Source organism: Balaenoptera acutorostrata, chromosome 6, assembly GCF_949987535.1.
Source record: "Balaenoptera acutorostrata chromosome 6, mBalAcu1.1, whole genome shotgun sequence".
NCBI classification, from domain to species: Eukaryota; Metazoa; Chordata; class Mammalia; order Artiodactyla; family Balaenopteridae; genus Balaenoptera; species Balaenoptera acutorostrata.
The window spans coordinates 104,866,472-104,876,834 of record NC_080069.1 but is presented as its reverse complement, the minus strand read 5'-3'; the positions used below and the strand labels follow the sequence as shown (position 1 = coordinate 104,876,834).

General features: G+C 45.1%; 1 protein-coding gene across 8 annotated transcripts in view; it reads left to right on the top strand.

The window, feature by feature from the left end:
* The first annotated feature begins 5,861 nt into the window (after nucleotides 1–5,861).
* Nucleotides 5,862–10,363, top strand: part of WDR31 (WD repeat domain 31) — a 48,228-nt gene continuing 43,726 nt past the window's right edge. For 5 of the 8 annotated variants that reach the window (XM_057548113.1, XM_057548111.1, XM_057548112.1 and 2 more), the window contains exon 1: nucleotides 5,865–6,110. In XM_057548113.1, the coding sequence (XP_057404096.1) occupies nucleotides 5,896–6,110 (215 nt within the window). In that variant the 5' untranslated portion in view covers nucleotides 5,865–5,895. Of the gene's footprint in view, nucleotides 6,111–9,611; nucleotides 9,709–10,363 lie in introns of all 8 variants that reach the window. The other 3 variants (XM_057548115.1, XM_057548114.1, XM_057548107.1) reach the window with 3 other exon arrangements.

Genomic DNA, 10,363 nt, shown 5'->3' with positions numbered 1-10,363 from the left:
GGCTGAAGCAGCGGAGGGCTATTAAACCGTATGGTAAGAACACATAAAACAGAAGGTGATTTTGTGTGGAGGGAAAAGAGACTGGGGAGAGCAGGGGGAGAAGAAGGGGTTAAGGTCCTTGGGGAACATAGGGCCCCTTCAATGGGTGTGGCCTTAGAGCAGTGGTAGCCCTAGGAGGACTGGAGGCAGGAAAGCAGGGGCAAAATCTCCAGAAGCAAAAAAAAAAAAAAAAAAAAATCTCCAGAAGCGCTCCCAGGCAGAGGGACTAGACAGTGAAAGGGGCTTAGGTCGGAATGGATTTACTTTCATAAAATTGGAATCATCTGTTCCAGCACTCAGGGGCTGAGTTAGATTGGAACTGGAGGATCAGCCCCTTCCCTTAATGTGTATCAGGCCCTGCCCGACATATGTCCCCATGGGAAGCGTCAGGATACTCATAAACTCCCAAGTGGTGGTTCTCAAGCTTTATCAGACTTCAGAATCACCTGGAGTGGTCGGGGGAGAGGGGTAGTTAAGCATACAGACTTACCAGTAAGATTCTCATTCACAAGTGTGTCATGGACCCAGGAATCTGCATTTGTGGCAGTTGTGCTAAGACTAGGCTACAAATGTGCCCTATGGCTGCTCCTAGAAACACTGCTCTAAGACGGTGGAGACAAGAAAGAAAAGAAAAGAGGACTGCTCTGGTGGCACAGTGGTTAAGAATCTGCCTGCCAATGCAGGGCACTTGGGTTTGAGCCCTGGTCTGGGAAGATCCCACGTGCTGCGGAGCAACTAACCTCGTGTGCCACAACTACTGAGCCTGCGCTCTAGAGCCCGTGAGCCACAACTACTGAGCCGGCACACCACAACTACTGAAGCCCATGTGCCTAGAACCCGTGCTCTGCAACAAGAGAAGCCACTGCAATAAGAAGCCCGCACACTGCAACGAAGAGTAGCCTCCACTTGCCACTATGAAGAACCAACGCAGCCAAAAATAAAATATAAATAAATTTATTTTTAAAAAAAGAGAAAAAGAAAGGGAGAAAGAAAGAGAAGGAAGGGAGGAAGGAAGGAAGGAAGGAAGGAAGAAAGAAAGAAAGAAAGAAAGAAAGAAAGAAAGAAAGAAAGAAAGAAAGAAAAGGAAAGAAAAGAGAAGAAAAGAACGAAAGGAAAGAAAAGAATGAAAGGAAGCAGAAAACATTGCTCATAGTAAGGGTTTTTTGGTTGTTTCAGTGAGCACTGGGGATTGAATATATATTTCTTACTGAGGGTCATGGTCAAAAATGTTTGAAAGCTGCTGCTCTAAGGTGACCTCTGGAGCCTTGGTGGGAGGGGGAGGGCTGAATTTGAACTTTAGGGCTTGCCTAGACAGGACACAGTGAGCAGGGGACAGAGAAGAATGGACACCTTTGTTACATTTTAGTCATTCAACAGATTTATTGAGCATCTACCTATGTGCCAGGCCATATTTAAGACACTGAGGATACAATAGTAAAGAAGAACAAAGTCTACTCTCCAGGACAAATAAAACACATGGATATGTAATATAATGTTGGTAAGTGATAAGAGCTACGAAAAAGACTCACTTGTTATAGGAAGGAGGGCCTGACGGAGGTGCTGATCTAGAAAGGATGATGGAGGAGGTCTCTTGAAGGTGTGGCACTGGAACTGTGCCCTAGATAAAGACAGCAAGCAAACTGTGAGAATATCTGAGGAAGGAGCTTTCAATGCAGAGGGACAAGCAAGGGCAAAATTTCTTTTTATACCATGAACTCTGCTCTCTCCCCTCACCAAAGAACCATACACAATTTACATTCTGAAACTGTACTACCAGTATATTTACAGATCCTCACACATGATAAAATATTCATTAGCTCCTACTATATGACATAGGTGGGAACACATTTATTTATTTATTTATTTATTTATTTATTTATTTATTTATTTAATTTTGGGCTGCATTGGGTCTTCGTTGCTGTGAGTGGGCTTTCTCTAGTTGTGGTGAGCAGGGGCTACTCTTCTTTGTGGTGCACGGGCTTCTCCTTGCGGTGGCTTCTCTTGTTGCAGAGCATGGGCTCTAGGCACACAGCCTTCAGTAGTTGCAGCACGTGGGCTCAGTAGTTGTGGCTCGCAGGCTCTAGAGCACAGGCTCAGTAGTTGTGGCACACGGGCTTAGGTGCTCCGCTGCATGTGAGATCTTCCCGGACCAGGGATCGAACCCCGTGTCCCCTGCATTGGCAGGCGGATTCCTATCCACTGCACCACCAGGGAAGTCCGGAACGTATTTATTTTTAAAAAATTGGGATTATCTGTAAATTCTGCTCTGTAATCTGACTTTTCACTTGCTTATGACGTTTGGTTTTGGTCTTTTTTTTTTTAACTTTTTAGTAGTGAACATTCGGGAAAGTCTATTGGAAAGAACAATTCCCGGCCTTTCCTCTCCCGCAGGCCTGCTCCTTAATGGCAGACCCAGCCCTTGTCCGCCTGCCTGTCTCTGGTGTCAGGGCTGGAAATCATCTGACTGGGGTCTGCATGGTTTCCAGCAGTGGCAAAAAGACTCTCGACACTGTGACTTCTTTTCTCCTGTGATGTATTCACAGCACAGCCGGCCTCAGCTGTCACCTTTCAGAGGGACTTGGCAGCCTGCCAGTGCAGACAGCCTCAGACCACATGCGGTGAAGTCCAGGCCGCTGACGAGAGTCCTCTCTGCTCTGCCCAGACCAGATCCAGAAGGGACCAGATGAGACCAGATCTTGTCTCCGGAAGGCTCTCAGGACCAGCCCACTTCAGAGGAGAGACGATATCAAACTGGGCAAGTCCAGGAGAGAATAACCAGCTCAGGCAGTAAAAAGCCAAGAACTAGGATTATATTTATACAAGGCAGAGTTAGAGGCACTGGTAGCATTAAGCCGAGGGGATGAAAGGTGTAGGGGAGGGAGAGGGTACGTGAACTTATGTTGCTTACACCCACAGCGTTCCATCTTGTGTCCTAATCGGCTTTCCATGACTGTCCTCCTCTTTCATTTTTTATTCAGAAATACTCAATGATTAAAAAAAGAAAGAAAAAAAATATAACCATGGGAAAGAAATCTTAACATCATAGAGGATCACCTCCATCCTTATATGCATCAGTATTTGGAGAGTGAGAAGTGAACGTAATGACCAGAAGTGGTTGTTTAAAAAGAAAAAAAAAAGGAAGAGAAGAAAAAAATACAACCATGCCAAAAATACTCAATGAGCATCTACTATGTGTTAGAACTGTGCTGTCCAATACCATAGCCACTAGCCACATGTAGCTACTTAAAGTTAAAATTGAATACAACTTAATAACCAGTTCTTTAGTTGCACTAGCCACATTTCAGGTGCTCAGTAGCCACAGGTGGCTTGGGGCCAGGTACTGGACAGTGCAGATACAGGGCACTAACATCATAGTAGAATGTTTTATTGCAGCGCTGTGCTAGACCCTGGGTTAGACACCAGCAATAGATCCAGGTGTAATCAATCAGTCACTGCCCACACAGAACTCCCAGTCAAGTGAGAAAGACAAGCAAATGAAAAATTATGCTAGGCTGGGGAAAGTGTGTGGTCTTTGTAAGCACAAAGGAAAGATGGCTAACTCAGTCTGGAGGAAGACAGGAATGGTAGGCAAGACTTGAGGGTAGAGAGGGAGATGGCCTGTAAGCTGAGGATAAATAGTTAGGCAGAGATAGGTGAGGGAAGTAAGGAGCCCTGGGCAGAAGGAACAGCTATGCAAGGATTCACAGGTGACAGCTGAAAAGCCAAGGAGCTGCAAGCAGTTTCGACCATTGTAGCATATAGTATGGGTGGTACAGGTGGAAGATGAGGCTCAAAAGGTATATACCAAACCTTATAGACCTAATGAAAGAATTTGGATATTAGCTATCTGTTGTGTATAAGAAACCATCCCAAAGTTTAGCAGCTTAAAATGGCAACTGTTTATTTGCTCACATTTCTGTGGGTTGGCAAATTGGGCTGGGCTGAGCTCAGCTGGGCTGTTTTTCTGATGGTTACTCCTGGGGTCGCAGTCATCTGATTGCTCAGCTGGGGCTGGATGGTCTCAAATGCCATATGTCTGGCATTCGGTGCTACCTATTGGTTGGGCCATGTGTCTTAAACAGGCTTGCCTGGGCTTCTTCCCATGGTGGCAGTGTTCCAAGGTGAGAGCAGAAACTACTAGAACTTTTGAGGCTTAAACTCAAAAGTAACACAATGTCACTTCCACCACATTATACTGGTCAAAAGAAGTTACAAGGCCAGCTCTGATAGGAGAAGCTACAACAAATTTGTGGCCATTTAAATCCATTATACCCTGGGATGATGTTGGCCTGAAACAGGGCGGTGGGTAGAGAGAAGTGGAGAGACTTTTATTTTCAGTATATTTTGGAGTCAGAATTGAGAGGTCTCGGGGTTTGTTCTGGAACAAAGAGGAGAGGGTGAAGTTACAAATGACTCCTAGATCCTTGGCTTGCGTGATTGATGAATGGTGGTGCCCAGTACTCAGAGAGAAAAGAGGAAGAACAGGTTTGCGGGGAAGATAATGTTTCCAGCGTGAGTCATGTCAAGGACGAAGTGTCTTTTAGACAGCTAGGTGGAGATGGGCAGGAAGCAGGTGTATATGCAGATCTAAGGAGAAGTCTGGCTAGAGATACCAATTTGGGAGTCTCAGGTGCCTTAAGCCTAAAGCATCTTCCAGAGGGGCTGCATCCCCAGAGCATATTACGGGCAGGGATCTGTTAAGTCAACTCTGTAGCTGCACTGAGCCTAGCCCAGTACCCCAGGGCAAAGCAATCAGTCTCTCCTGATTGCCAGGTTGTTATTGATTTCTAGGGAGAGTCCTCAGCTCTGAACTAGATCAATGTTGCAAGTGACAACAGCTCCTGTCAGGCGGGAGGTCTCCTAACAACAGGCCACTGACTAATAAAGTAATGAATGCATCAACACTGAGGCAGCATCAACAGGGGCTACAGGAACCCTGATGGAGAGGCTGTGGAGGGGATTCCTTCTCTGGGTTGGATGATAGACGCCATGGCCAGCCCTGACATTCTATGAAGGTACTTTTCCCTCACCATCCCAACCTCCATTCCCACAGACACCTAACTTTCAGAAACTGCACAAGTCGTCATTGAAGGCAGTTCTGCTGGGAGATCAGCACTGCAGGAGGCACCTATTAGGGTGTGAAAGAAATGTTGGCTAAGGTCCTTGCCATTCATTCATTCATTCATTTGTTCATTCATTCAACAAACATTCAACAAGCCCTTAGCAAACCCTGTGCTCTGTACTAGGAATACAGAGATGAATAGTCTCTAGTCTAGAAGCAATTCGACTGCAACTACAAAAACTTTGTCTTGTAGCTGCTGTCAGTTTCCCGAACTGTCTTCCCATTAGACCTCAAGAAGTACTGCGGGGTCTCTTTGCTATGGTGATGGGCTATAAAGGTTTGATGAACGAAAGAATGAAAGGAATAGGGAAGTGGGGGACCCGGGGAAGTATACAAAGAGGGATCTCTGCCTGGGTGGTATCAAGGAAAACGCCAAAGAAATAAAGCAACATCTCTATCTGGACGAAGAATAAGTTAAAAGAGGACATTTATTAAGTGCTTTCTCCGTGGCTATTACAGTGATACCCTCTTTCCTTGGATTACATAGATTCTCTGGCAGCGCGGTCTTGGGCACATGGATCCTATTCTCTGGAACCTCGTCCACGCACTGTTGCAGTGAGAAAGCAGGGCGGGGCGCGCTCGGCTCGAACCCAGGAGACGTCAGGCGAGCGGAACGGCGGTTCGGCGGCCGGCGAGGGCGCCCGGAGGGTTTTCGCCAGAACTCCAGCACTAGCGACGCGCGCCTTGTTGCTAAGGGCGGAGGCGTGGGAGGCTGTGGAGCTTGGAGGCCGCGGATGCCCTCCAGCTCGGCGTCCTCCGTCGGCCTCAGCTTCCAGCCCGACCGGCCGGCCGGAGGGTATGGAGCCCGAGGCGGGAGGAAAAGGCGCAGCTGGCGGGAGGGGAGGTGGGAGCCCTCGCTCTCTCTGAGCCGAAGCCGCTTACCTGGACGAAGAGGGGAGCGGGTTCCCTTGGCCGGCCTTGCGTTGGGTGGCGTTACATCCAGTCTTGGGTAAATACCCCTCCACCCACTCCCACCCCCGACCCCCATCAAAAATAAGCTTTGGCCATACGCTTAGAGAGGGCGAGGGGCATTTGTGATCTGAACAGCCAGAAAGGAAAAACTGCGCACAGGTTGTCCCCAAAATTTGGGGCAACCTTGGGAGTTCTGACCTAGTACTGATTCCCTGAATGACTTTGGGCAAGACCCTCTTATTCTCTGAGCCTCGGTTTCCCCTATCTGTACCATTAGTGGGTCAAATCAGACCGTTTCCCACTTGCTTCTGGTTTTGTTTCTGTTTGAGCTTTGGTTTAGATTCCTTGGTCTTCCAGAGTGTAGTTTAGATGTGTGCAGAGGGAGATTTGGGGAGAGGGAAGGGGATATGAAATCTTCATTTACATGAACAGTGGACCAGGAGTCCAGCTGAATAAGGTCCAGTACCCCAGCTTCGCCACTGTGTGACCTTTAGCAACTCATGACTCTGAGTCCCAGTTTCTTCGTGGAAAATGACAGGTGGATATATTCTGGAATATATCAAGAAATGTTGTACTGGAGAGTTAAAAGAGTGTTCTATGAGTTATGTTTAGAGTGACCACTGAGGGACTTCCCTGGCCATCCAGTGGTTGACTCCGAGCTTCCACTGCAGGAGGCACGGGTTGTATCCCTCGTCTGGGAACTAAGATCCCGCATGCGGCGCAGTGTGGCCAAAAAAAAAAAAAAATAGTGACCACTGAGTATCTCAAAGCCTTTGAAAAGCAGATTGGGGCAGAAATGGGTCCTGGGATTCAGATTTAGAGATTTAGGCCTGATTCCACCTTGGAACCAACAAGGATGTTGAGAGCCATATTGAGTTGCAGGGTTTACCAAGTCCTCTGTAGCCTTTCCAGGCCTGATATCTGGGACAGGGCAGGGTAACCGCCTGAAGGATCTGTTGTTGGAGAGTTGCAAAGGGCTTCATGTTGTTGGGTCCTTGAAAAGCTTCTTGCCAAGCAGACTCTCCCACCTTAGTATTTCATTCATTCATTCATTCAAGAGATATTTGCCTTGCATCTGTTTTCCCAGGCTATGCTTAAAGTGCAAATACAAAAATGAACAAGACATTATCCCTCCTCTCAAGTATAGTGCATGTTCACAATATAAACCATGGCAGGTAACTGAACAGTATTTTCATTTCTTAGTCTATTCATAATAAATTACAACATGGACATTATTCAAGTACATATATTTTGTTCTCAAGATTTTAAATTGCCTTGCTATATAATATCTAACATAATGAACTCTTAGCCTTAGAGTGATCAGTCACTCTGGTCAGGAGACATCATTGGCTTCAGTTTAATATCCTCCAGACTCATTTCCACTTGCATATGTTCTCTGTGTATATTTGTAATATAAGTTTAATATATGTGCATTAAGAGTAGAATTAATAAGAGTGAAATTGCTGCTTTCAGCGTTGCTATCACTGTTAATCTAGTAATCATGCTAGTAGTCATCATTTGTTACTAACAGTTTGCCAGGTTGAACCAAGAGTTTAAAATGCACTAGCTTTTGCAGAGATGCAGTATAGTATGCTGGTAGGGAGCAAAGCCTCTGGAGTCTGAATGCCTGGATTCAGGTTTCAGCTCTGGCACTTATTTGCAGCTTATTTGTAAACTTGGGCAAGTTACCTAACATCTCTGTGCCTGACTTTTCTCATCTGCAAAATGAGGATAGTAACAACATGTATCTCAGAGGCTTGTGGAATAGATTAAATGAGTTAAATATACAGCGCTTAAACGGTCCTTGGCACATTTTAAGCACTATTTTTTTTTTTTTTTGGAATTCTCAACTTTTTTTTTTTTTTTTTAATAAATTTATTTATTTATTTATATTTATTTTTGGCTGTGCTGGGTCTTCGTTTCTGTGCGAGGGCTTTCTCCAGTTGCGGCAAGCGGGGGCCACTCTTCATCGCGGTGCGCGGGCCTCTCGCTATCACGGCCTCTCTTGTTGCGGAGCACAGGCTCCAGACGCGCAGGCTCAGCGGTTGTGGCTCACGGGCCCAGTTGCTCTGCGGCATGTGGGATCTTCCCGGACCAGGGCTCGAACCCGTGTCCCCTGCATTGGCAGGCGGATTCTCAATCACTGCGCCACCAGGGAAGCCCTTAAGCACTATTTTTAATCTTCACAGAAGCCCAATGATAGTTATTACCCATTTTACACATAGGAAACTGAGACTTAGAGCGGCTCAGCAACTTGCCCTAGGCCGCAGTAGAACTGTAATTCAAACCTAGGCCTCATTTCAAGGCTAATGCACCTAATTAAATATTATTCTGACTACTTTATGCTGCTCTTAATTATTAGAATAAGCCATGCTATCAATCAATAATTAGAATTTATTTGAATTCTTAAAATAGAGTTGTTGGGACTTCCCTGGTGGTCCAGTAGTTAAGACAACCTGCTTCCAACGCAGGGGGTGTGGGTTCGATCCCTGGTTGGGGAACTAAGATCCTACATGCTGCGGGGCCAAAAAACCAAAACATAAAAACAGAAGTAATTGGGCTTCCCTGGTGGCGCAGTGGTTGAGAATCTGCCTGCTAATGCAGGGGACACGGGTTCGAGCCCTGGTCTGGGAAGATCCCACATGCCATGGAGCAGCTGGGCCCGTGAGCCACAACTACTGAGCCTGCGCGTCTGGAGCCTGGGCCCCGCAACGGGAGGGGCCGCGATAGTGAGAGGCCCGCGCACCGCGATGAAGAGCGGTCCCTGCACCGCGATGAAGAGTGGCCCCCACTTGCCGTAACTAGAGAAAGCCCTCGCACAAACTGAAGACCCAACACAGCCAAAAATAAAGAAATAAATAAATAAAGTAGCTATAAAAAAAAAGACCTTTAAAAAAAAAAAAAAAAAAACAGAAGTAATATTGTAACAAATTCAATAAAGACAAAAAAAAAATGGTCCACATCAAAATAGAGTTGTTAAAATGCAATAAAACTGTGTTTCTTCTTTGTAGATGTTGATAATGGAAATTCTGGGCCAAAAATCAGGAGCTCTACCTAGTTAGAATTTTGAGCAAATGATGTTTCTGCCCACTTTCTCCAGAAGAGTTTATATGTGATGATTTTGAAAAGCACTTCCATCTCAAATTCTATGATTCATACTTAATAAAGTATTATTTTAAACAGGAGAAATTGCCTTTCTCACAAAAACAGAAAGCCCTGAAGTAGGCAGTCACCTCTGAAGATTTTTGATGAACAGAAGTACTATGAGTAAAATAAAAATATTTAATGATGAATTTAAATACATCCTATTTTGCGTATTTTAAAAATAGTTGTATAATTAACATTATGGTATAGTTTCCCTAATTATTGGAAATGTGCAATTATGAAATCTTGGAATTTTGCAAAATAGCTCTTCCTTTGTGAGGGAAAACTACACTTAATCTCTTTAACAATCTCTTATTTACCTTGTAAATCTCCTTTCAGTGCAAACATATGCTTAGAGAAGAGATTAATTTAAGTGTCTTTTCACTAATTACAGAGATTAGGAAGTGGCTGCCTGAACTATTTTCCAAAGGATAAACTTTACAAAAGTATTGAATACGGCAGCTCACCAAGAAGATCCTACTGGTTTGGGGGTAAGTAATTTAAAGGTTTACTTTTCCTTAGAATGTCCCATGAATACACTTCAGATGGGAAGTATGGCTCTCAGAAGATACCAGCTAAGAATCCAATCAGTTTTAAGCAGAGCCAATCCATTTATAGCATATGCAGTTTCCAGTGACCTAGATCTATGGATGGCATCTGTCCTTAGTTTGATGACAGTGTTGAAAATGGGTTAGGTTGGCAGATAGGAAGCCCTGCAAGCTCTGTCTAACTACAAACAATACAACATTCCAAGCTTTTTGAAAACTATCCTGAAATTTTTCCTGTGGGCATATTTGTGTTACCTGAAAAACTGGATTCCCCTCTTGGTGGGTGTCAAGCCAAAAGACACAACCAAGCCAAAGAGCTTGGAGAGAAGGAAGGATTTAGTACTTGCAGCAAGCAAGGAGAACACCAGGGATATTTCCCAAAACAGTGTCTCTCCGGAACAGCAAAATTGGGGAAGTTTTATGATAAGGGTGCATGCATATTTATGAAAGGGCTCAGGTGGTGTATGCATATTCATGAGGGGCTTGAACAGAGGAGAATTCAGCATAGAATTGGGGCAAAGGCTGACAGAGTTTCAGCTCTAGTTGATTGAAGTCATCAGGGTCAGCAAGGGTCAGCACCATCATTCCTTAAGTTCCA